This window comes from Phytophthora sojae, assembly GCF_000149755.1.
Source record: "Phytophthora sojae unplaced genomic scaffold PHYSOscaffold_7, whole genome shotgun sequence".
Lineage (NCBI taxonomy): Eukaryota > Oomycota > Peronosporomycetes > Peronosporales > Peronosporaceae > Phytophthora > Phytophthora sojae.
Window position 1 is genome coordinate 709268 of NW_009258121.1, and position 24426 is coordinate 733693.

The following is a 24426-nucleotide window of genomic DNA, read 5'->3' on the forward strand; positions in this document are numbered from 1 at the left end:
AACCTGCAGCGGCGGAACGCACGCGGCTGCCTCCTTGATCATCAGGAATGACCGCCGACGCCACCACCTTGTCGGACGCCGTGCTCAGCGAGCTCTTCGCCTTCCTCGCGGTCGATGACCTTTTGGTGCTGGAACGCGTGAGCCGCGCCTGGAGACGCACACTGGCCACGGCGCGCTTCTGGAGCCATGTGCAGCTCATTCACGAATGGAACGACAGCGAGCTGGCGTCCGCAGTCATCCGCCTCGTGGCCAAGCGCCACGGCCCGCAAGTCAAGAAACTGACGCTCATCGGCTGCGTCGTGCCGAAGGGGACGCTCGTCAAGGCGGCCAAGCTCTTCACCGGTCTCACGCACTTGACGGTGTCCGGCTGCCAAACCATCGAGAACGTCGACTTCACCGCGCTCGTGCGAGCGTCGAGCGAGCAGCTGGTGGAGGTGCGTGCGGTCAAGTGTCTACGGCTAACGGATGCAGCACTGCAAGCCGTTGCCGAAAACCACTCCCAGTCTTTGGAGCGGATCAACTTCAGCTACTGCAGACAGATTTCCGAGGACGGAGTGGAGTCGCTGGTGCAACGCTGCGGCAATTTGCGCTCCATCAAGCTGAAGGGGTCTCCAGCAGTGACGACATCTGTGGTCGCTCACATCGCGCAAAGCTGTCCAGCACTTGACACGCTCCTGGTTGGAGGAGCCAAGAACCTGACGGACGAATGCTTGCTGGCCCTTGGAGACCACTGCCCGTGGTTGACGTCGCTGGACATTTCGCGAAGCAATCCGTTTGGATTTGGCCGCGGTGGCATTACAGATAACGCGTTGAAGTATCTGGTCTTACGATGCCCGCGGCTAGAGCACCTTACTCTCTGTGGACAAGGCCGATTGACGCTCGCGGTGCTGAGCTCTCTAGCGACCTCGTGCCCCAAACTCGAGACGCTGGACATCGGCGGTTGTCGAGGAATTATCTCGGATCCCATCGCTCTAGGTGCCGAGCTGAAGCGCATGGGCGGACTTCATGAGCTCAGCGTCGCGTTCACGCGTGGTCTGAAAGGCGAGCAAATCGATTTCATAGCGTCCCAGTGCCCTCAGCTGAAGGCTTTCCGCGTTGACGGAGACAATGTAGCCGCTCCCCACGCATGAGCGTGAGCTATTGTATAGTGAACGTGTGCACCATGCATTACTTCAATCCCAGTATTTATGTGAAATGTTTTTATCTGGAAGTTGGATCGCCTTGCGTATTCTAGCTAGTCCACAGCGTATTCAGTTTTGAAGAACTCCTCGATCGCGTGAGCTGCCGCGGAGCTCAGCACCGTCACGTCCAGAAGTTTGTTCGCCCCAGCTTGGGCAATCGAGGCGATGTTTCCTACTCAGTCAGTACTCAGAGTGAGCGGTTTCAATTGGCACTCGAAGTATCTCAGAACAGCTTACCGAAAAGGTCGAGAAGCATATCACACTCATCAACGCTTAGAAACGGGAAGTTGACTTGCAGCGTCTCCATCGCGTTGTTGCGTGTGAGCAGTTCGTCGTTCATCTGATAGAGTCGACTCGTAGCTCAGCTTGTAGGTCTCAACAGCAGTAAGACAAAGCTACCTTGCGGACGTACACGCTTGTTCAGTTGTTCAGCCTTCTCGGATATGCTATAGGCGTGCTTCTCATGGACAGACACCTGCAGTGCAGATACGTCAAAACACGCCCACGTTGCAGCAGTAAATTATGGCGGACGTACCATGAGCTTCACTGCAGCAGACACACTGAAGACTGTGTTCATGCTTTTCTGTTAGATACATGGAGGCATACGTGTTCCGCTACATGATAACCTGTGAACATCTTGAGCTGCACTGAATTGTTGATGGCGAGGAGCTGCAGCTCCGAGTACCGCGGGATCGGGAGGATACTGATAGCGGATACGTTGTCGAATGCCTTCTCGACTTTCAACAGCCTGTGCGTCAGATAAGAGGAAACAGCGTTAGCTGCGTGCATGCAGATCCACCGCATTTCGTTATACTTTCCTGTCAATCGTGCCCTCAAGCGAAAATCCCGGTGCCTCCCTGTGTACGAGCTAAAGAATCCGTTCATCAGCAGCAAAACAACGTTCCGCAATCCGTAAACTTCCTTCGCACCATGAACGCCACGGGAGGGAACTCGCCCTTTCGCTGCGAGATCATCACGTCTGAAGTGCCGTCAATTAGCCAGTCAGCCGCCCGCACGGGTAACCGAAATCTTGACCATTTACCTGCAAGACACCCGCTCGCCTCTATAGTCCCGCCGAGCACACCAGTCAGCAAGTTGCATCGATGTATGTGCAGGTTATGACCCCACTATCTCGCCTTTCGGGCTGAATCCGTAGATTCCCTCGAGCTCCTGAGCCACTGCATGTCATAACTCAAGTCAAGAACTCCCCTGACACCTTCGGCAACCTCACCACGCAGCCCGCACCTTCGCTGGGCACTGTGCGCGGGTTGTAGAGCACCAATTGCCCCCTGGCACCTCGGCAACGCGTGATCTTCCTGCTTGCCATGCTGCTGGCAGATTGCGGAATGCAACTTCAACTTGAAGACCATCACTCTACCACACCATCGACACACCACATGATACATGAACGGTACATCTCACACTAAGTACGACGATTAAGTACGTCACTACCACACAATTGCACGTCACCGACCATCAACAGGCATGAGCTTCTGGCGGGGACTGCCTCGGCCGCTCTACTGCGTGGCGCCCATGGCGAACGTGACGGACGCCGCGTTTCGCCGCCTCATCAGCGAGATCGCCAAGCCGTCAGTCATGTGGACCGAGTTTGTCAGCTGCGAGGCGCTGACGCACGACCCGGACTCGCGCCGCCGCATGATGACCACACTTAAGTACGCGGAGGTGGAGCGGCCTGTGGTGGCGCAGCTCTTCGGCTCCAAGCCGGAACAGTTCTACGAGGTATGGGTAGATTTTTATTCCTTAAGGTTTGTGTAAATATATATTGCGATACTCACCTGCTCGGTCTGCTGCTGCCAGTCCGCCATGATCGTGCGCGACTTGGGCTTTGACGGCATCGACATCAACATGGGCTGCCCCGAGAACAATGTGAACAACCAGGGCAGCGGCGCTGCGTTGATTCTGCAGCCGGACTTAGCAGTTGACATTGTGGCTGCGTGCAAACGCGGTGCTGGGGACCTGCCGGTGTCCGTCAAGACACGGATTGGCTTCCACCACATCGACTACAAGGACTGGGTGCTGAGGCTGTTGGGGACTGAGCCGGAGGTGCTTACTATCCATGGGCGAACGCGCGACGAGATGTCCAAAGTTCCAGCACACTGGGACGTCATTGGCGAGGTAGTGACGCTGGCGAAATCGGCGGGATCCCCAGCGCTTATCCTCGGCAATGGCGACGTTGAAAGCCTTGTGGACGCGAAGAAGAAAGTGGACGAGTATGGGGTGGACGGCGTTATGCTCGGACGTGCGCTATTTGGCAACCCGTGGCTGTTCCAGGGATCCTCCGACACGACTCATGTGCCTGTGAAAGAAAAGCTGGAGGTGATCCGACGCCACACGCAGCTTTTCCAAGAGATGCTGGCCGACCCGGGTCTCGTTGGATTCCCGCGCATGAAGAAGTTTTACGGCTCGTATCTCAAAGGTGTACCCAACGCGCGCCAGCTACGAGACCGCATGGCGCGCACCCAAACACCCCAAGACGTATACACTATCATCGACGAAGCGCTTGAGTACCTGGCAACTCAGGAACAAGAGCAAGTTTCCGCAAACTAGAAGCAACAATACAAATGCAAAGTGATCATCTATGGTATGGTATTTTTTTTCTTCATTCTGCATGTCCCCCCAGCTTAGCTGCAAGCTGCGTCTTCAACCTGCAGCTGAACGAGCTCGTCCTCAACACGGGCGTCGAGTACCTCGTCGGGTAGAACCTTCATGGCGCTTTCGATCATCTCACGCAGCTCCGGTCGGGGTCCCTTCTTCGCCCACTGCGCCGAGATTTCACGCTTGAATGCCTTGCCGCCGAACTCGCCGCTGCGTAATAGCAACATATACGACGTAAGTATCCGAGATCCAACGCAAAGTAATACGATTTTAACGTACTTGAAGAGTGACAGCAGCGGCTTCATCAACGCAGATGTGGCCATGGTGTAGGGAGAGTCGCTTAGAGGCTCGGTAGAGCCCCACTTCGCCTGCAGGCCTTCAGCATAGTCAAGATACCGGGCAATAATCTCGCGGCGCGACAGGTTTGGGTTGCGCTCAGCGTTGAAGATCAGGCGGTCAGCGTCACGGAAGTTCCACGGCGTGTTATACGCCGCGCGGCCGATCATGACACCGTCGACGTTCGTGGTGTCCAGCAGCTCGCGCGCGTGCTGAATGCTCTGCACACCGCCGTTCAGCGTGAAGGACAGCTCGGGGAAGTCCTGCTTCAGCCGATAGACGACATCGTAGCGTAGCGGCGGGATGGTGCGGTTGTCCTTGGTGCTCAGTCCCTTAAGCAGGCACTTGCGCGCGTGTACAATAATGTGGCGCACGCCGGCCTCCGTTACACTGGAGACGTAATGATGAAGCTCCTCGTAGCTGTCGCAATCGTCCACACCGATGCGGCACTTGACCGTCACTTCCGCCGCTGGACGGTCCGGATTCTCTTCCGCAGCCAATGCGACGTTGCGCCGCATACTGGCGCAAATGTCCCGCACGCGCTCGGGCTCCAGCATAAGTCGAGCACCGAAGCAGCGACTCGAAACCAGCGCGCTGGGGCAGCCAGTGTTCAGGTTGATCTCACAGAAGCCGCCGTACGACTGGCTCAGATGCGCCGCCGCTGCATCAACGCAAGGTAGCACAACATCAGCGCACCTTTTTAATAAGCTCAACAACCTGCGACTACGAAGGCGTCGATAGGAACCTCACCTCCGAGATCCTCGACGCTATTGCCGCCGAGCTGCAGCGCCAACGGCGCTTCGATGGGGTCGTGGCCCAGGAAATAGTCGAGGTTCTTCTTCTGGTGCAGCAGCTACAGAACAAGAAAGCACCTCAATAAGTAAGACGTCGTGTGCAGTTAGCAGTGTGAAAAGTGGCGCCGACGCACCGTCTGGTCCACCACCATTTCGGTGAACAGCAGCGTCTCCTTGGTGATCATGCGCATCATGAAGCGGTAGTGGCGGTCCGTCCAGTCCATCTACAGCATTAATAGGGTAGAGAATATCAGCACATCCATAGCGGCAAAATGTCGTTGATTGCTAGCTAGCGGTGGCGTACCATGGGCGCGACGGACAAGCGAGCTACCGGCGGAAGAGCAGCCATCGTCCTCCTGAGCATGCTCCGATGCCAACGATTCGCTCAGGTCGATTTTTGTAGGCTTCTTAAATTCTAAATGTTAAGATTTAGGAAACATATGTATTGATTTAAAATGGTTTCAAATCAAACAGTAATGATGTATTTTACGAACGACGACTGAAAACTGCAGCACTCGACGAGTGCTTTTCGGACCGAGTTTCTCGCCGAGAATTTCTCGGTGCGACTCGCGCGAATGCACGGCGCTTTCAGTACATACCGTACGGTACCTTTACCAGCAAACACCAGAAGCGAAGGTCGAGGTACCGCAACAGCATGCAAAAAGCATTAACATCGGAGCCCAGTCCAAAGCCGCAGTCACAGCGCACGTAGTGTTGACGTGGAGGACGCGTGCTATCATTTTAAATAAGTGCAGCCTCGCTAGCCGGGCGCAATCGCGAGCTGCCCGTGATCATCATGGTGTCGGCGGCCGACTCGGCTCGCCGAGCAGTGTCGGCGCCCGCGTAACGCTGCACATCGCGGAGCACGACCATCGGGTCACCGAGAAGCTCCGGCGAGCGCCGGCCGGGCCCTAGGATGCAAATGGTGCTTTTGCGCCGGGAGCTGCCGTCACCAAAGCACGCTGGCAGCCAATGGCCTGTCGACACGATCTGATCGGCTGGCGGGTGCACCATGACGTCAACAGGAGAGTTAGCTGATCTTCCGCCCTGCATGGGACTGCTCAGCAGCAGTCTGCTTGGGCTCACTGGTGGCTCCATCACGCCACAGAAAATAGATCGCCCACGCCACCGGCGTTAGCCGCGGAGGCGAGTGGTGCTGCTGCCGCAGCGCCATCGCATTGATCGATGCTGAAACGACTTATCTAGGCACATGTGGCCTGGGCGAAGCAAAGTCTCCTGCAGGCGAACTGGCCTTTTGAGACTGCACCTGGATAAGTCCGTTTTATTTTCTCTTCTAACGTGCGCCACAAATGGAGAGCGCGGCTGTTCTGGCTTGGGAACGGGCCACTCGTAGATTTCCACTGTCGAGCTCAAGAGTCCACCACACACCTCGCGGAAGCGGGTATCAAGAGATCACAGCCGCAATTCCGCACGGATCCGTCGAAGGGCTCGTATATATCGAACTACAAGCCAGCCGCCGCTTGTCCTTCCTCCTTTACCTTCCAGTCGAAGTTATCGCCAAGACACACAGACAACCGCACCATGACGCTCAGTGGACCCGTGAAGCAGCAGCTCGAGGCCGCGCGCGGCTACGTGTACCCGACGGACGGCGCGCTCGTGCCCGTGAGCGCCAAGAAGGTGGCGGCGCACCAGCTCCTGCACGGATACCGCCACCGCAGCGCCAAGGTCTGGCACTTCCTCGGTCATAAGCTGGCGGCCATCAAGACGGTCAAGCAGCGCAAGAAACTGCTCGAGGTCGTGGCCAAGGGCGACCTGGCCGAGGTCATGGACGCGCTCAACGCCGGCGCGGAGCTCACGGCCAAGAACTCGCTCGGCCACTCGCCCGCCTACGTGGCCGCGTCCAACGGCTTCCACCACGTGCTCTCGCTGCTGCTGGAGCGCGGCGCCAGCGCTACCGACGTGGCCCTGGACGGCTCCACGCCGCTGCACGCCGCCTGCGAGAACAACCACGACCGCGCGGCCAAGATCCTGCTCAAGTATAACGCGCGCGTGGACGTGGCGGCGCTCAGCGGGTACACGCCGCTGCACCTGGCGGTCAAGCACGGCCACTCGGAGATCGTGTCGATCCTGCTCGCGGCCAAGGCCAAGTACGACTTCCCCGTGCGGGACACGACCACGACGGCACTGCTGCTGGCCTGCATGGCCGGCCACTCGAACGTCGTCGAGCAGCTGCTGGACGCCGGCGCCGACCCGCAGGTGGAGGACGCAGAGGGCAACACGCCGCTGCACTTTACGAGCCGCGACGGCAACTACCGCGCGACGTACCTCCTGCTGACGGCCGGAGCGGACCCGGACATGCCCAACGAACAGGACCAGACCGCGTTCGACATGGCCGAACTACAGGGTCACTCTCACGTGCAGTATCTGCTCGAGACGAACGGCATGGGCGTGGACGGCCAGACCGTGGACGAGATGGACATGGCCTGCGCGCAGGACGCGCGGCTGAGCGAGTCGCTGGCCCGCAACCGGCCCGAGATCGCCGAGGTGATCGTGAAGCTCCACATGAAGTACGCCAGCTACTTCGCCCTGGGCGCGCTGCCCGAGGACGAGCGCGTCACGGAGTTCACGGAGAACCACAACCAGTTGCTGTTTTAGGCGAGCTGTCGCCTGTGATACGCCGCATGTCGGTGCTATTACTACTCTATGTACAACCAACAAACCCATGCGCAAACTCAAGCAAGAGAGTTCCATGCGAGGCCGGCAGTATCAGAGCCTGCCTCCATATCATCAATAAATCTAGCCCCACCATTCAGCACGATTCCAGCGACAGAAGCGGAAGCATGGCGAGCGCGTTCCATTCGATGTGTGTGTGTGAGCGCAGATAGACAAATAGACTGTATGTGAAACCTGGAATGTAGTCGAAGAAATCATTCGCTTCAAACAAACCCGTCTGGTCATTGCCGTGTACACACATACTTCACGCCATTAGCTGATCCTTCATGCCATTCACCTCGAAGACGTGGCTGTGGGGCGCTCACCACTTCGAAGAGCTCCATACGGGCACGATAACTTCAACTTGATGTGGTGTGAAATTAGAATACACCTTTGTGGCTACTGCCTCCTACTACTTGCTCGTTGATCTACACGCAGCCGGAGGACAAGACCTTGCTGCGTTGGAGCACGCGGCCCTCCGGCGTGTACGGCCGCGCGTTGTACTGCTTGGCATGCACGCGGACTACTCGCGGCACGTAGCGATCTTCCTCCTCCTCGTCTTGGTTCTGGCAGAAGCAGTTGCAAACGTTGACACCCGCGCTCGAGACCGACGATGTATCCGAGTACGAGTGCCGCCGCTCTGTGTCTCGCGGCACCACTCGGCTGCCCCGGTGAAGTTGCTGTCCTGCGTTGATCTGTGTGGCTCCTAATGATGCTCGCTTGCTGTTCATCCGGGACCTCGCGTGGGCTTCCGTTGCTGTAGCCGCGGATACTCCACGTGACTCCATGCACTTCTGCCGGAGAGACTGCGGCGTAGGCGGCCGCTTCATGTACGCAGCGCCCTTGACACTGCTGGTGACACTGCCAACAGAGGATGAGGAGTAGGAGCGCACGCTGCCAGCGCTGCACGGGCGCGGCGTATAAGTGGCATCGCTACGACCCGCTAAGCTCGCTGTGTCGGCCTCGCTGGGGGTACTCGGTCGCTGTCGCGTGGAGACCCGAGGAAGCGGGCGCGCACAGGTTGAGCCCCTTCCACTTGCAAGTGATAGTGCCTCAAGGTGCGGGCTGTTAATGTCGCCGGTCGACATCGAGCACGTTGGCTGGAGACTTTGGCGCGCACTCACGTTCTTCATCCTCTGCTGATCCACCATCTCTCGCCTCTGCTGCAGCATGTGTGTCTTGCGTGGGTTGGCAGTTCTCGGCCGCTCCTTCTTGACTCGAGTCGGTGGCGTCGCAGGACCTCCCTCTTTGGTGCTGACGGAAGACGCTGACCCTCGACGAGGAGTAACGCGAGATCCCTGGCTGTTGACACTTGCTTCAGCGATACCTTCCAAGCCATTGCTGTCAGTAGCGTCGTCCTCTTCCTCACTGTCGCTCTGCGTCCAGATTCCTCCGGGCACTCGACTGTTGGATGGATATGCGGGCGGGTCTACGAACTGCAAAAACTCTTTCAGGTCGATCTCTCCGTTGCTGTCCTGGTCGCACAAGGAGAAGAGCTGCCGCATTTGCTCGTCACTCGCGTAGATGCCGAACTTCGTCCGCAGGTTGAACTGCAGCCCGTTCATGCGGATGCCTTGGTCCCGTCCAGAGCGGAGCATCTTGAACGCGCGGCGGTACTGGTCCTCGCCACTCGGAGTCTTCTGAACGACTTTGGCCTGGATCTGCTTCTTGAGCGTCTCGATGGTCCAGTTGGAAGCCGCTCCCATGTTGTCCACTTCCTCTGTCGTCGCCTGATTCTGGCACGCGAGGAACTCCTGCCGGGCCTCGTGCCTGAGGCGCGCAGCCTTCTGCTCGCTCTCGAGCTGGCTCACCTCGAACCACTGCCGCCCGTAGTTGTAGTCGGGCGGCAGCACGCGGCGGATGAACTCGTGGAGGTCAATGGTGCCGTTGCCGTCCTCGTCGTACTTGTCGAACAGCAGGTGTAGCTCGCTGTCGTCCAGGATAATGCCAAACTTCATTCGGAGCTGCTCCCGGAAGCTCGGGAAGTCGATGCCTTCGCCCCGAGTGCCTTCGAGCAGGCGGTACGCCTGCTGGTACACGAAGTTGCCGGCGATCAAGGTCTTCTCCTGGATCTTCTCCTGCAGCTTGCGCTCCACCTTGTCCACGTTCCAGCGGAAGTTCTGCAGCGACGCCGGCAGCTCATGGCCGATGGGGTCTCGGAACAAGACCTTGGGCGGCGAGCTGTACAGCTTGGTCTTGTCCTTCTTCTTCTTGGTGGGTCGGCCGCCGGAACCGGGCACGCGCTTCAGCACGGCGCCTTTCATTGCCGATACGAGAGCCGACCTTGGGTGGGAGCCTCTTGCAGAGCCGCAGGACAGGACGGGGATGGTCACAGACAAGAAGTAATCGCCGCGCCAAGACACTTTCGGGGGAGCTAGGGCGCCCTATTAATACTCACTCTCCCCACAGATTCTCGCCTTTCATGCCATGGTGGCTGGAAGCGCAGTCGTCCTCGACCTCATACTCATACAGACAGGCAAGGGGCTATACTTGGCGCCGCCCTCTCAGCGGCAACAAATTGACCATCATTCTGAGCCTTGACGTTGAAGTTGATACCGAGGATCCAACGGAGTCAGGACCGAAGAAGGGAGGGAGGGAAGGAAGAATGGAAGGTTGTCCAACGTGCATTGCCCAGGGCCATGACAGCTATATCATACACCAAGATACCCACAGCGTTTGATACTTAATGATTCTCAGTCTCAGAGACCCATTGCAGATACCTTAGCACGACTCCTTCCGGGGTTCGCAATACAAAACATAAGCAGCAGCCATGTGGGGCACCAAGTACAGCAGCATGGGAAAACAGTAAGCGCCGGAGAATCTACCTGCTGCTGCACGCCCAAAATTGGCCCGGACTGCTGTCGAGATCTTGCCAGGCTGATGCAGCAAAGCTGCCCGCCTCAGTTCCGCTTGACCGGGAACGTTTCCACTAACTAAGAAGCACCAATTCCACCGTGGCAGCAACCATGTTTGTATTAGCAACCCCCATGTGAGTAGCTCGCAGTTGAATGAGATTCATTCTGGTCTAGGCCGCCGCCACACAAACACAGAGAATCCCAGCAGACTGTTTCAAGTCGCCCTGGCGTTGTCTTCGCCTGCCGCGACCACGGAATGGTACTGTAGCCATGTGCATTTTCCGCCAATCAGTCGGGCTTCTCGCGCCCGCCGGGGACAACTTGCACTCGTCCATCCTCCGCCATGACGTCGCTGAGCGCTGCGCCCCCGCCCGAGGGGGCCGCGCGCTTCAATGACGCCGACTCGGACGCCAGGTACACGCTGGGCATCTGCGTGATGGAGCGCAAGGCGCGCTCGGCGCCGATGCTGGAGATCCTGGGGCGCCTGCCGCCCGAGCTCTTCCGCGTCGAGTTCTTCGGGGACGACACGATCCTGAACCGGCCCGTGGAGGCCTGGCCGCGCTGCGACGCGCTCATCGCCTTCTTCTCCAAGGGCTTCCCGCTGCAGAAGGCACAGGACTACGTGGCGCTGCGCCAGCCCGTGGTGGTCAACGACCTGGCCACGCAGTACGTGCTGCAGGACCGGCGCGAGGTCTACCGCGTGCTGCAGGAGCACGACGTGCCGACGCCGCGCCACGTCTTCGTGAGCCGCGACGGCTACGGCGGCCGCACGGAGCCGCCCGAGGTCGTGGAGGGCGACGACTTCATCCAGGTGGACGGCGTGCGCATCAACAAGCCGTTCGTGGAGAAGCCCGTAGACGGCGAGGACCACAACATCCACATCTACTACCCCATGAGCGCCGGCGGGGGCTGCAAGCGCCTCTTCCGCAAGATCGGCAACCGCTCGAGCGAGTACGACCCGCAGGTCAACACGGTGCGCTCCGGCTCGGGCTCGTACATCTACGAGGAGTTCCTCTCCACGCAGGGAACGGACGTCAAGGTGTACACGGTGGGCCCGCACTACGCGCACGCTGAGGCGCGCAAGTCCCCCGTGCTGGACGGGCGCGTTGTGCGCGACGCGGACGGCAAGGAGGTGCGGTACCCCGTGATGCTGTCCACCGAGGAGAAGCAGATCGCGTACCGAGTGTGTCGCGCCTTCAAGCAGACCATCTGCGGATTCGACATCTTGAGGGTGCGCGACGCCTCGTACGTGTGCGACGTGAACGGCTGGAGCTTTGTCAAGAACTCGGAGAAGTACTACGACGACTGCGGCATCCTGCTGACGCAGTACCTGGAGCAGGCGCTGGCTGGGGGCACGATGGTAGGCGACGACTTCGGCACGGACAGCTCGGCCTTCAGCTCTGTCACCTTCCGCTTCGCGCCTGATGCGCCGCCCCCAAGCGCAGAGCTGTCGGAGCCCCCGACGGCGCACAGACACGCGATGCTTCGCGGCCAGTCCTCGTCGATCGCCGAGTCGGAAATATCGGAAGCCGACAGCATCACGGACGGCAACGAAGACGGACTGTACCAAGAGGAGGAGCTTCGCTGCGTTCTGGCCGTGATCCGACATGGCGACCGCACGCCCAAGCAGAAGATGAAGATGAACGTCTGCCACCCGGCCTTCCTGCAGTTCTACGAGGATCGACTGCGCGAATCTCAGCAGGAGAACGGTGACGGAAATGACTCCAAGAAGAAGAAGAAAATGGATCTGAAGATTAAGGCCGTGGCGAACCTAGAGCGCCTGCTGCAGGTGAGCAATAACCTGCTGCAGAAGTACGAGTCGCGCGACCCTGCGTTCATGGACTTCCTCGAGCAGCGCGAGGTCAAGTTTGGGGAGGACGCGACGGACCGCGTCAAGGGATATCGCACACTGAGAGATGTGCTGCAGCGCTGGCAGCTTGTGGGAATCAACCGCAAGGTGCAGTTGAAGCCCAAAGAGTTTGTGGATGTGCCTGTTGAAGGCGCGTTGGAGAATGGTGAACAGCTGACGAGACGCCGCGTGAGCAAGTTGCTACTGATCATCAAGTGGGGAGGTGATTTAACCCACACAGGCGAAGAGCAAGCCGAGCATCTTGGCCAGAAGTTCCGACGCATGATGTACCCGGGCGGCGCTGGCGGTTTGAATCGTCTTCACTCGACGTACCGCCACGACTTGAAGATCTACACCAGTGATGAAGGTCGTGTCCAGAAGACGGCAGCGTCCTTCGCTAAGGGGCTGCTGGAGCTCGAAGGTGACATCATTCCTATCCTTGTTGGACTTGTGCTGAAGTCGAAGGACGCCGACTCGATGCTGGACCAGTCTGGGTCTTCAGCCCAGGAAATCATCATGCGGGTAAAGCAGCGTCTGCACAAGATCATCCACCGCGAGGACCATTGCAGTCAATTGATTGACTCCAATTCGCGGCTTATTCGCTCTGTAGCCCTTGCGCTAACCAAGGTGGACCAACCGATCAAGAAAATGGGGATCATGCACAAGCTACTGAACTCGCTGAAGGAACAACTGACGCGGATGATCCAAGAGAAGGCGCAGTACCGCACAGAGATCGACCGATGGCAACAGAAGAAGGCTCATGCTGGTCGGTTGATCGCGCCCGCCATGGGTCGGTCCGCGAGTGTGAACGAGCTGAACCAGCCGAGAAGCCGCCACGTGCATTCCTACGCCCCCCGGAAGCAGCACAGCGAAGGCAGTAACATTCCTAGCGACGCTGCCAACAGCAGCGTGGGCCTGCGCAAAATGCGAGTACAAGAACCGCTGTCTCCTGAGGAGATCAAGTACCCAGAGCCCTGTGGTCGTGAGACCCTCGAGGTGATGCGCGAGCGGTGGGCAAAGCTGTACCGCGATTTCTACGTTAAGAAGCGTGACACGTATGACCTGTCCAAAATTCCGGACATCCACGACTGCATCCGCTACGATGCAGTCCACAACGCGCATCTGAACTTGACCGACGTGCGCGAGCTCTTGGAGATCTCCAGCGCGCTTTCACATGCCCTCGTGCCGCAGGAATACGGTATCAACGTGGATGAGAAGATCTTCATTGGGTCGGCGATGTGTCGAACGCTGCTGTCGAAGATTAACACCGATTTGGATCTGGCTCGCGGTCTTCGTCCCGAGCTTATGAAGGACCACAACACCCATCGCCTGAATCCGTCGTACGCCAAGCAAATCAAGTCCACGCACCGCTCAGTACGCACGCGCCTGTATTTTACCAGCGAGTCGCATTTGCACTCATTATTGAACGTCCTGCGCTACGGTCGGGAGGAATGTACGGTGAAGAGTCCTATTGGCGAGGAGTCTCGGAAGTGGATCGAAGACATTCCTGAACTTTGCTACATGACGCACTTCGTGGTGCGGGTCTTCGAGAGGGTTCAGTACGCCCTTACGGATCCTCAGCGCTTCCGTGTGGAGATCTCTGTCTCTCCTGGAGCGGACCAAGACCCGCTGGTCTCCGACCCAGAGAAGCAGGTCGAAGTTGCACCGCTGAAGATTATTTCACGCGAGGGCCTCACGTGCCAGGAACTTGTTGACTACGTCGCCGACTGTATCGACTTTGCCGAGCAGAACGAGATCAAGGAGATGATCAGCCGCACGGTGGCGGCCAAAGGCAACGGCAGTCCCGAAAGCACGGCGGGCGGCAGCACCAACACCAGTGGGGACGTGACACCTGTGAAGCGCTCGATGTACTCGCTCAGCAACAACAGCAGCGACAGCAACTTTAGCAGTGACAACTAGCCTGTCGCCTGCTTTCCTCAAGACGCCAAGCGTGTTCAGTAAGTAGCCTGACATTGCTGTGTATTGGGCACGTTTTACCTCGCGATGCAGGCAATAATACTTGTGTGCTACTGCTATATGGTTGCTCTTACTTTATTGTGTCCGCGCTTAGGCATGTGGTGCGTCCTCCTGTTGCTCCCAACACTCCGCGTACGCTGCCGTCTGGGCTTCTGCTTGGGTATTCTCAAAGCCGGTGCTTTCTCGTGCTGATCCAGGTGCTGGCTTAATGGATGGCGAAGGTGGTTGCTGCTCGCATTCCTCGGGGCGACCGCCGCCACCTGGTCCGCCCGGCGGAACTGAAGACTCAAACCGCGAGATCTCGTCGTGCCGGGACTTGAGGTGGAGGAACTCCTCGCGTCCATGGTCCAGGTGCACCATCTCGTCGTTCAGATGCTCCGTTTGCTCGAACTGCGTGATCTCACGGTGAGCAAACTCGCCGTCCAGTGACTCCATGTGCAGGACCTCCGTTTGGTGCCGCTCCTTCTCCACGAGTCGCTGCGGTTGGCCCTTTTCGTCGATCTTGGTGTACTCGGTGATTCGCTCCTGGATGGTAACTTCGCGCTTCTTCCAGAGACCAGGAGCCGGAGGAGCTCGTGCAACTGCATGATGTGCGCGGGCGGGGTCGAAGGCGACAAGTGCTTCGCTGAGCTGCTGTGACCTGGACGGTCGAGGTGGAGGAGTAGGCAAGCCCCCCTCGTGCCGTTGACGCTCCTCTTGGGCTGCTCGGACCGCCGCTGACTGTAGAAATCGCACGAAGTCGTCGAAGCCCAGTTGCGTTTCCTTCGGACCCAAGCCAAACACTTGCACCAGCAGCAGACGGCGGTACGGTGGAATGGACAGGTAAGCGCACAGCTCATCCAGCTCCAAGAAGTCGCCACACTGTTTAGGATCGCTTCTCTCGACTCGCTTCCGCAGCGACTGGAATTGTTCGTGCAGCGTCTCCTTCGGCCGTCGAAGATTGAACGCGCGTAGCACCAGAAAGTGTTGCAACTTGATGCGCCGCTCCGCTTCACGTGCTTCTCGTGCTGAGCTCTGGTTCCCAAGCCCATGCAGCGCTCCACTCCTGTTGAAGCTGGCACTGCTATCCCCCTTAGCCACAGTCATCTGTAGAGCGGAACTGTGGCACACTAGTAAACGCTGGTAAGTGGGTAGTGTGTGTTGCTGTCTGCAGAGTTGTAGACTCTCATGCATTAAAATTAGAGACTAGCGCACTACCCTACAGTCGCATCTTCTGTTTCCTCGGGAGTGTTGTCGTCCTCGTACGGCCATGCGGCTAATAGGTCTGCCTCGATGTCGTTCTTTACAGACTCGGTGCCTTGCTCTTCATCCTTTCTACTCAGCACAACGCAAGCATGCGCGAACGCGCAGCGTAAGCGACCAAGAGCAAGTCGGGAACAGAGCTTTCCGAGGTCGCGCTCGATCTCCACGGGGTCTTCTAAGCACAGCCGGGCGTTGTTTTGACGAGACCACCCCTTGCTGGCCTTCGTCACGACCTCTTTCGTGCGAAGACTAACGACCGTGAGCTCGTAGCCGAATTCGCAAGTGTAGAAGCGGAAAAAGCCGCACCGGAGTGCCCGCCAATCTTGCACTGCACGCTTAGCGTGCTCCTCGACGCAGACAAAGGACTTGTCTACGGCTTCGAGGCGCTCGTCAATGGCACTTTCGGTCAGCTCGCGTAGACTGGACTCGTCCTCGACTACGTGGGCGCTACAGTCCAAGACGGGTAGTACACTGATTCGTTGGAGATAGTAGAGCGCAAGGAGCATCAGTCCATACGAACTCACTGCTCCGCCGACCACGCGCTTCTTGGCGTGGCGCCACTTGCGCAGCCACTTGCAGAGCTTCCTCACGTGTTCAAGTTGAGTTTGCTCGGTAGACCCGATACTAGCTCCACCGTACAACAGCCGTCGCAGCAGTCGAGTGTTCCAGAGAGCAGGAAGATTGTTCACGCACAGATCACACGGCAGGTTGCTGGACGGGTCTCGGAAGTTCACAATGGGGACACGCGCCCTCGTAACAGCAGTGACGTGTTCCTTTTCATCGGTGCTGTCGGGCAGAAAGTAAAGAGTCAAATGCTCCTTCACTTCCGTGACCAGAGGCGCAGTATCCTGCCGGAACTGAGCAGCAGACGGCAACAATGCGCACATATCCACATCAGCCGCCACGCCCTCTTCATCCTCAGGAAGTTCCAGCAATCGAGTCACCGAGGAACCAAAGAGCGGCACGCGCGCATCAGGCCACAGGAGGCGCAGCACATTCTGCACACGGCGAGCCACTTGCTGTCGCCGTTGAAGTTCCTTCTCCATAGCTTCGTCCTCCTTCTCGTCATCTAGCTCCGCGCCGGATGAAGCTATCTTCATATGATCCACAAACGAACGTGCATGAGTCGGCACCAGATGTAGCAGCTTCCCTGTCTGTAGGCACTGCGTCACCACCGCTCGTTGCATCCTCAAGCCCCGCTCCTTCTTGTCCTGCACCTTGGTGTCGTCGGAGGCTGTCGGAAGCAGCATCAAGTGCACCGCCGCCTTAACCACAGCCTTGTCCTCCCTCTGCTCCGTTGACTGCAGCAGCCAGGGCCATACAAAGCGCTGCAGCTTCTCGCGCGTTGACAGCGACTGCTCGTCCAGCTCCACCAGGAACTGGGCCATGACCAAAGGGGAAATCTCCGAGCCAGAAGTAACGGAGCTCAGCAGCTCCTCGCCTCGTAAATCCAGGCGCTTAGCGTAGTGCGCCGCCGCTCGGGGGGCCTCCCGTTCCTTCAAAATCACCCGCACGACGGTCGCACGGGCTTCCAGCGTGAGTCCGAGCGCGAGACTCTGCGCCGCATCCCACTCGCGACTGGAGCTTCCCTGCAGCAGTTTGTTGAGGTTATCAGGCGAGGAATTCACGGGCGCTGAGCGCGCCAGACGCTCCGCCTTGGACTTGCGCCGGCCTCGGCTCTTCCTGCGCTTCGGGGCGGCGGCGGACGGAGGGGCATCTTGGTCTTGGCGCTTCATTTTCGGACTGATTGGCGAGCGGTTGAAAATATGTGATTGGTTGTTGGGTGGCCAATCAGGAGTCGAGATCACTTCAACTTCACTGCAACTATTAGTTGAAGTGGTGAGGAGTCACGGACCACGTACGTAGGACCACATATGTAGGGCTCACAATGTATTGCGCACGTAGCGCAGTGACAAACCACAGTGGTAAGACAGCCGATGGCTCGTTTTGCGGCGCTCTCCTTCGATAGTCGACTGGGCGTTGATTTCTTTCGAGACGACGCACCCCTTCGCGCACAACATCTTTTCACTGTATCGTACTACGTAGCAGCTACTCCGATCTGGTTGCAGTTTGTTTGAGCACATTCCTGTCAAACCCACAGAGCAACAGTTAGCAGCCATGTCGGTGCTCGTATTAAAAAGCCCCCGACATAAGACGCGCGCGACGACAACACCTTCCAAGTCTGTTTCGCACAGGGTGTCGATATTTTTACGCGCGGCTGCAGGCAGACTGCAAGCCCTCCATGTATGATGTATGATGGCATACCTCCGTTTCAGGCTTTCTCTCCGTTATTTTTTGCGTAGCTAAACTTATCTCCTTCAATCGCTCACGATACAGATATATAGCTGCTGCTCTTCTCCATCGACCCAGCACAGACAACCCACCCGGGCAGCGCAGCGAATCGTTTGACGTTCGCCGCCTTCCACCAAGTAGCGAGGGCGCCGAGATTACCCCTGATCCAGGCTAGCGGCATCGACAAGTGCACTCATCTCTCTAGCTGCTTTGGGCCATGACGACCAGCTTAGGAGAGGCGAATGGCGCTCTGTCCCACCCAACTTCCGGGCCGACGCTAGAGACCATCAAACTCCCACGCGGGGGCGTAGTAGCTTGCACGTCTATCGGCCCCGTGCAGCTCGGAATGCCGCCCGAAACCATCAAGGATTCCATGAAGCTCGGTCTACCCGTACCACGGCACTACATAGTGCCTTCCGAGCCATTCACGAGGACGCTGGGCGCCAACATGGGCGTGAACGTTGCCGAGTTCGAGTTCCCGGCCTACTGCAACTTTTTCTTCAAGCGGCAGTGCGTGAACCTTATCGTGGCGTCGGCGGATGTCGAAACTCGCATTCGCCAGGTCTTCCAGGAGACGCTCTTTGGACCAGTGGAGCTCGATTTAAGCAATGACTTCCCTCAGTCCACGCCGCCTGAGCAGTTCCCTGATCTAAGAAAGGAGCTCGAGTACTTTCGAAAGTTTGGCGACACCCTCATCACTTTGGACATGCTCTTGACATTTACGCACTTTGACGAGAATGGAGAGGCGAGAATCTCGCAGCCTGGAGCAGCTAGTGACACCGCACCGCTCCTCATTCGCAAAGGGGATGGCTGCTTTACCATTGTCGACGGCACACTCGGAAGTGTGACTCTGGAGGACGCTGTCGAGTTGCCGCCGCCCCCTGCTAGTGTGACGACCCCGCATCTCGACTCCTTTTACCCTCCTGCTTTCGGCGTCACAGTGTTGGGCAATTCTCACGGCTTCGACCCGAACGGCAAAACGTCTGGCTACGTGCTGTGGATTAACCACCGCGGCATCATGATCGACCCACCTCCATTCTCGTCGTCGATTCTGAGTGCGAACAACATACCCGCGCTCATGATCGACGGGGTGATCCTCACTCACTGTCACGCCGACCACGACGCAGGCACCTTTCAGAAGATTCTGCAGGAAGGCCGCGTGGCTCTGATCACCACCGACACGATCTATCGCTCGTTCCTGCGCAAGTACTCGGCGCTCTCGGGCTTTGAACCGAGCTTCCTCGAGCGAGTACTGGACCACCGCCTCGTGCGCATCAACGACGTGACTCAGATCCGAGGTGCCGAGTTCCGATTCTTCTACTCGCTGCACTCCATCCCGTGCGTCGGCTTCGAGGTCACGTACGGAGACAAGAAGATCGCCTTCTCCGGTGACCACCTCAACGATGTGGAGAAGATCCTCCAGCTCGAAAGTGAGGGGGTTCTCTCCCCCTCCAGAGCGCAGGAACTGCTCAACTTCCCGTGGCATTGCGACGCCATTCTGCACGAAGCAGGGGTGCCACCGATTCACACGCCGCTCAAGACTCTCATGGCACTAGACGAGGACATTCGGAAAAAGGTCTATGTGGTACATACAGCAGCCAAAGACCTTCCTGATAACTGCGGCCTGCGCGGTGCCCCCGAGGGGGTGCACAACACCATAACTCTGGACGTGCCTCGACTACCAGAACATGCGGGGGCGCTGGAAATCCTAGATCTCGTACGGAAAGTCGACTTGTTTGCGGAGCTCACGCTGAACCACGCGTACGAGATCCTGCAGATGGCTCGCAAAGTCGAGTACGCCAAGGGCGAGATCGTGAGCAAGACGGGCAGCGTGGGCGACACCTTCTACATTATCATCGTCGGGGAGGCACAAGCAGTGCACAGCAAAGACTCGCATCACCAGGACGGGGCGCCCAACGCCGATCCGCCTTCCTTAGCTCACTCGCCGTCGCAAGAAAACATCGCTGTCCCCAAGCCACTAGCGCGCGGGCGCGATAGCTGCACCCGCCGTAGGTTATCGATGCTGTCGCTTGCCAAACAGTACCGGCCAGGCGACTACTTCGACCTCCAGTCGCTCTTGACCCCCAACTGGCTGCTGCCGTACGATATGATCGCGAGTACCAAGCTGTCGCTGCTCGAATTCAACGCGCTCGACTTCAACTGGTTCTTGCGGCGGACGTCCTCGTTCGAGCGCATCCAGCAACTGGCCCAGAGCCGGCTCTACTTCTCGTACGACATCGTGGAGAGCAACCAGGTCTTCCGACGCCTGACGCAGGCCCAGCGCACGGCACTGGAGATCATCCTGCGGCCACGCGACGTGACGGAGGGGCAGGTGCTCTGGAGCATTGGCAACAGGTGCTCCAGCGCCGTCATCGTCGACAAGGGACACTTCCTGCTGAAGATCGCCCCCTCTGCAGGCACCACGAACGGCCCGTCCCCCATCCGGAACGCGTCTAGCGCCGGACCCTCGCGATCAAGACCCAACTCCCCCGGCCAGACCCTATCGCTCATCGCTCGGAAATCCCTCAACGTACGTGCGCCCGCCCTTCCCTCCTCCACCCCCACCGACCTGCAATGTGTCTGCTACTAACGTTCTGTGCTCTGTCGGATGTGCAGCGCATAATCCCCATGGACCTGAGCCTCATGAGCAGCGCCGCAGCAGGCGGCAACAAGGCCGAGGCCCTGCAGGAAGTGATGCTCAGCCACGGCGGCTTCGCAGGCGACGTGGACCGACTCACGTGCACGGAGGACACGACCCACGCGACGTCGCTCGTGTGCACCCACGCCGGATCCGTGTTCGTCATCCAGAAGCACGACCTGCAGGTCTTCCTGCTCGAGAACCCGGGCCTGCTCCTGAGTCTCAGCGGCAAAGTGTTCGCCAGCTAGCTAGCTAAGTTGAAGTTCGTTCGACCACCGAAATCTGGTACCGATATAGTAATCTAAATCCTAATTCCTAAATCTGTATCACTTCTACGTAGTCGCTACCTTTACGTAAGAATACTTCACATGTAGCCATCTTACTGTACCGCATTAGCGGTACCCGATGCCAAGTGAATCAAAATAAGAGCGGTTAATTAGTCCCAAGCACCCCAACGAGCAACTTGCGCCAAGAAAAACGAAATCCCTATGTGAAGAGTGGCTCATGTTCCTGAAGTTGCAAGTTGGAACAACTTGGGCCACTGAAAATAATTACCATATATGAGTACTCATGATGTCGCCATTCTTCACTTGCACAACACAAGCAGGTCGCCGTCGCCCCGATCCGCTGCCCATGGAGCGCTCAAGCCGCCGCGACCGCTCGCGAGACCCCGAGGAGGACCCCAGCAGCGACGCGGGCACCAACACGCGCCGGCGCAGCCGCCGCTCGCGCGACACGCGCAGCTCCACGGCTGACTCCACGTCGGACGGCGCCGACACGGACGCCAGCACGGGTGCGTCCCACGCGACAGAGGCGGGGCCGCCGGCCCAGCGCCGCCCTGGCCGCCGCCGCGGCGCTGCAGCCCGCAAAACAGCGGAGGAGACGCGCAAGTCCACGCGCGAGCTGCGCAGCGCCGACGAGCGACACTCGTCGCGCTCCGGGGACGAAGAGGAGGACGAAGAGGAGGACGACAATGAGGACAACGAAGGACGCAACCGCTCGCTGTCCAACGTGTCCAACACGTCGTCCACCTCGGCGTCCTCGCTGGCCTCTGAGCCGCTCACGGAGGAGCAGCGCCGCGCCAGACTCGAGCAGCAGGTGGCCGAGCTCGAGCAGAAGAAGAAGATGGTGGAGGACGGCACGCTGGCCGAGTTCTGTCGCCGCGTCGCGGCCTTTAAGGAGGAGCGCAACCGCTTGCTGCAGACCGCTGAGCTGCACAAGAACCTGCAGCTCAAGAACGGACAGGACCTGTACAACTTCGAGGTGCAGCGCGCGCACCACCTGTGGGAGAACGAGAGGAAGGTGCTGAAGGAGGAGCTGCTCGCCAAGGTGGACACCGTCATGGACAAGCTGCAGGCGGAGATGAAGGCACTCTCGGAGCCGGGCGCGAAGGTTACGGATCTGATCAAGAAGCCCGAGCTGAAACCAGCAGCCGATGACGCAGACAAACCGACAGTAGCTGATGCTGTGGTGAAGGCGGACATGGAGGAGAACAAGAAAGCAGGCGAGCCCGAGCAGGAGGAGGGCGAAGTGTCGGAGCCACCTGCTACGATAAAGGAAGTGCCTATCGTCAAGCGGCGCAAAATGGACCCGACAGCGCCTACAGATCCAGTTGAGGTGTCGAAGCTTCTTCCGGTCGAAGCCGTGCGTTTGCCGTTCGACGACCTCACGTCGGATATTGCCACCATCGTGGGCGACCGCAAGCAGACTGCACAGACCACGGTGGAGCGCTTACCGAATGCTGGAAACTGTAAGATCTGCGTCGTCGCAGTGTCTGCATGATGCGGCGTGTATACTAAGTAAGATGTTCTGTGTTTGCTGTTGCAGTGCCCTTCAAGCTCGAGCGACGGAGGCTGTTTTGCGGCAAGTACGTGTTCGAAGACGGGGATGAAGTGCAGGTCTCGATGCCGCTCGTCCATGAAAACTACACAGGCACTATCTCGTCCATCACGGACGACGCGCTCTACATCAAGTTGGCATCAGGGCAGAAGGCGCGCATCCTTCTACCGCACCTTGAACGTCGCCGCTGCGAGATCAAGCCGTTGCTGCGTGGCACTTCGTCCACAGGGAGCCTGCACAGCATGGGCTGGTCCGAGTATGACACTTCCTACTAAGGTCACCCCACGTATCGTGCAGAGAATCGCACAGCATATTAGTAAATGTGCATGTACTACATTGGTCTTTTGGGTGCCGCCATCTAGGGCGACGGATTTCGTTATCTTCTTTTTGTCGTTACCCGTGAAGCTTCGATGTACACTACGGAGGAGCAGTTGTACGTCTTGGTGGCTTTTTGCACGACTGCTCTTGACTTGAGCTCGTCTACTTGGCGGTGCCAAGTACCAGCGATCACACCACTTCGGGATCTGCTAAATATTTATCTGCATCATCATGCACCATCTAATACTCGTGCGCCGACTGCAGCGCGCCCATACGCATATGCAACGCCACGTCCACGCTCAATGCTCCACAGTTTGGCTGCCTCCGCTTGACAGCATCTTGAGCAAGTCAGCGTTGCGACCGCGCGCGCCTTCACTCGAGCCGCGGTCTTCATCCATGTCACTATCACTATCCCCTTGGTACTCCGCAGTGTCTATCGAGTCCGATCGCTCGCCTCCCATTCGGCCGAGAGTGCCGATGACGCCGCTGCCGACGCCCACGACGAAGCGCTTGAAGCCCAGCGCCCCGCTGAGGGCCATCGCGAGCTGCTTCTTGGCCGAAGGCTTTCGCTGCTCGAAGGCCTCGTCGTCTGCGTCCTGGCTGTGCAGGTGCAACCTCCGGCGCTTGAGGTCTCTGCGCGCGTCCGCTCCTCCGGGCACCACCTTCTTGCGGAAGCGAATCTCAGGAGACTTGAGGTGCGACAGCGACACATAGCCACCGGAAGAGCTCACGGGCGGCACTGGACTGGCATCCGAGCCTTCATGCCTAGGCGGGAGCGCCGACGGCGCCGATCGCGGCGGTGGAGGCGGAGGGCGCGCATCCAAGTCGCTGCTGCTGCTGCTCGAGGCCGCAAACGACGGGTAGCTGCCATACGACGTTGGCATCGACGCACTGGTACTAGCCGACGCCAGCTCCTCGATGTCCGGACGCAGGAACATGGTGAACGCGGCACTCCACCGCAGCTCCGGGCGAGCGTCCACTGCCCTCAGGAACCGCTGGAGCCGCTCGCGCCGGTGGTGCAGCAGGCGCGGGTCGTCTCCGCGCAGATACGAGATCCAGCCTCCGTCCGGGAACTTGGGCAGCGCGTCGCGCAGCGCCGAGCCGTGTGTCTCCACCAGGTAGTTGTACAGATGGCGGAAGTCGGTGTACCGCCTCATGACGGTGTAGCGCACCATGGGCGGCAGCTCCGGGTACGCGGCGCTGCGCTCGTCCGCCGCCACCGTCTCTGGCGCCTCACTGACGCTGCTACTTCTCACGCTCAACGCGCGCGCCGAGGCGCCGGAGCTGCCGCTGCTGAAGCTGGACGCGCGCACGTCCAGCACCTCGATGTGGTACTGCCAACTGGTGTTCCGGCGGGTCACGCCCGTGATCTGCAGGTCGCGACTGGCCTCTCCAGCAGCCTGCAGGGATGCAGCGCTCGGCGGCGGCGGCGCGGGGGCTGCGCGCTCGCGTTTGGCGGCGTGGGCGGCGCTGGAAGCCATGACGAAGAGGACGAAGAGGTGTCTCGGGACAAGCGCTGCAGCTCGGCTCGTAGAGCGCGGAGAGAGATTCAAACCACTGCGATCGAGAGAGGAAGGACAGACGAAGCCGTTGGCAGGCGCAGACGGCGCGTCGCGGGTCTCTGCGAGCAATGAGGCGTGCTGCCGGAAGGTCGTCCGTTGCTTGAGTGCTGCTACTTGGTGCTCTGGTGGCTCCAGCTGCAGTGGGCATACAAAACCTCCGTAATCGTCGTTACTGCCTGGATACAGTACCGTACTAAGCACCATGCAATGACAACGTATGTCTTATAAGGGTTTATCCAATCCAATCATGCGAT

General features: G+C 58.8%; 10 protein-coding genes across 10 annotated transcripts; 5 read left to right on the plus strand and 5 right to left on the minus strand.

Moving 5' to 3' along the window:
• Nucleotides 1-47: 47 nt before the first annotated feature.
• Nucleotides 48-1130, plus strand: PHYSODRAFT_516484 (hypothetical protein; the record flags this gene model as incomplete). The annotated part of the gene is made up of 1 exon (XM_009533722.1): nt 48-1130. The coding sequence occupies one exon, from the start codon at nt 48-50 to the stop codon at nt 1128-1130; it is 1083 nt and encodes a 360-aa protein (XP_009532017.1).
• Nucleotides 1131-1234: 104 nt separating this feature from the next.
• PHYSODRAFT_317161 (hypothetical protein) lies at nt 1235-2508 on the minus strand (the record flags this gene model as incomplete). Its single annotated transcript, XM_009533723.1, has 6 exons — nt 1235-1353; nt 1419-1521; nt 1594-1656; nt 2111-2160; nt 2224-2244; nt 2427-2508. 6 exons carry the CDS (start codon nt 2506-2508, stop codon nt 1235-1237), a joined length of 438 nt encoding a protein of 145 aa, XP_009532018.1.
• Nucleotides 2509-2714: 206 nt separating this feature from the next.
• Nucleotides 2715-3386, plus strand: PHYSODRAFT_391286 (hypothetical protein; the record flags this gene model as incomplete). Its single annotated transcript, XM_009533724.1, has 2 exons — nt 2715-2921; nt 3000-3386. Coding segments are annotated over 2 exons (594 nt in total), but the record flags the coding sequence as incomplete, so codon positions are not given.
• A 437-nt stretch (nt 3387-3823) lies between these two features.
• Nucleotides 3824-5276, minus strand: PHYSODRAFT_336192 (hypothetical protein; the record flags this gene model as incomplete). Its single annotated transcript, XM_009533725.1, has 5 exons — nt 3824-4007; nt 4077-4794; nt 4884-4986; nt 5062-5151; nt 5232-5276. 5 exons carry the CDS (start codon nt 5274-5276, stop codon nt 3824-3826), a joined length of 1140 nt encoding a protein of 379 aa, XP_009532020.1.
• A 2736-nt stretch (nt 5277-8012) lies between these two features.
• PHYSODRAFT_517177 (hypothetical protein) lies at nt 8013-9864 on the minus strand (the record flags this gene model as incomplete). Its single annotated transcript, XM_009533726.1, has 2 exons — nt 8013-8123; nt 8725-9864. The coding sequence occupies 2 exons, from the start codon at nt 9862-9864 to the stop codon at nt 8013-8015; spliced, it is 1251 nt and encodes a 416-aa protein (XP_009532021.1).
• Nucleotides 9865-10891: 1027 nt separating this feature from the next.
• PHYSODRAFT_515553 (hypothetical protein) lies at nt 10892-14224 on the plus strand (the record flags this gene model as incomplete). The annotated part of the gene is made up of 1 exon (XM_009533727.1): nt 10892-14224. The coding sequence occupies one exon, from the start codon at nt 10892-10894 to the stop codon at nt 14222-14224; it is 3333 nt and encodes a 1110-aa protein (XP_009532022.1).
• Nucleotides 14225-14371: 147 nt separating this feature from the next.
• PHYSODRAFT_516032 (hypothetical protein) lies at nt 14372-17259 on the minus strand (the record flags this gene model as incomplete). Its single annotated transcript, XM_009533728.1, has 2 exons — nt 14372-15380; nt 15479-17259. 2 exons carry the CDS (start codon nt 17257-17259, stop codon nt 14372-14374), a joined length of 2790 nt encoding a protein of 929 aa, XP_009532023.1.
• Nucleotides 17260-18032: 773 nt separating this feature from the next.
• PHYSODRAFT_515964 (hypothetical protein) lies at nt 18033-20701 on the plus strand (the record flags this gene model as incomplete). The annotated part of the gene is made up of 3 exons (XM_009533729.1): nt 18033-18493; nt 18659-20345; nt 20432-20701. 3 exons carry the CDS (start codon nt 18033-18035, stop codon nt 20699-20701), a joined length of 2418 nt encoding a protein of 805 aa, XP_009532024.1.
• Nucleotides 20702-21578: 877 nt separating this feature from the next.
• Nucleotides 21579-22567, plus strand: PHYSODRAFT_515087 (hypothetical protein; the record flags this gene model as incomplete). Its single annotated transcript, XM_009533730.1, has 2 exons — nt 21579-22203; nt 22281-22567. 2 exons carry the CDS (start codon nt 21579-21581, stop codon nt 22565-22567), a joined length of 912 nt encoding a protein of 303 aa, XP_009532025.1.
• A 345-nt stretch (nt 22568-22912) lies between these two features.
• On the minus strand, nt 22913-24037 carry PHYSODRAFT_439460 (hypothetical protein; the record flags this gene model as incomplete). The annotated part of the gene is made up of 2 exons (XM_009533731.1): nt 22913-23815; nt 23867-24037. Coding segments are annotated over 2 exons (1074 nt in total), but the record flags the coding sequence as incomplete, so codon positions are not given.
• Between the last annotated feature and the right edge of the window lie 389 nt (nt 24038-24426).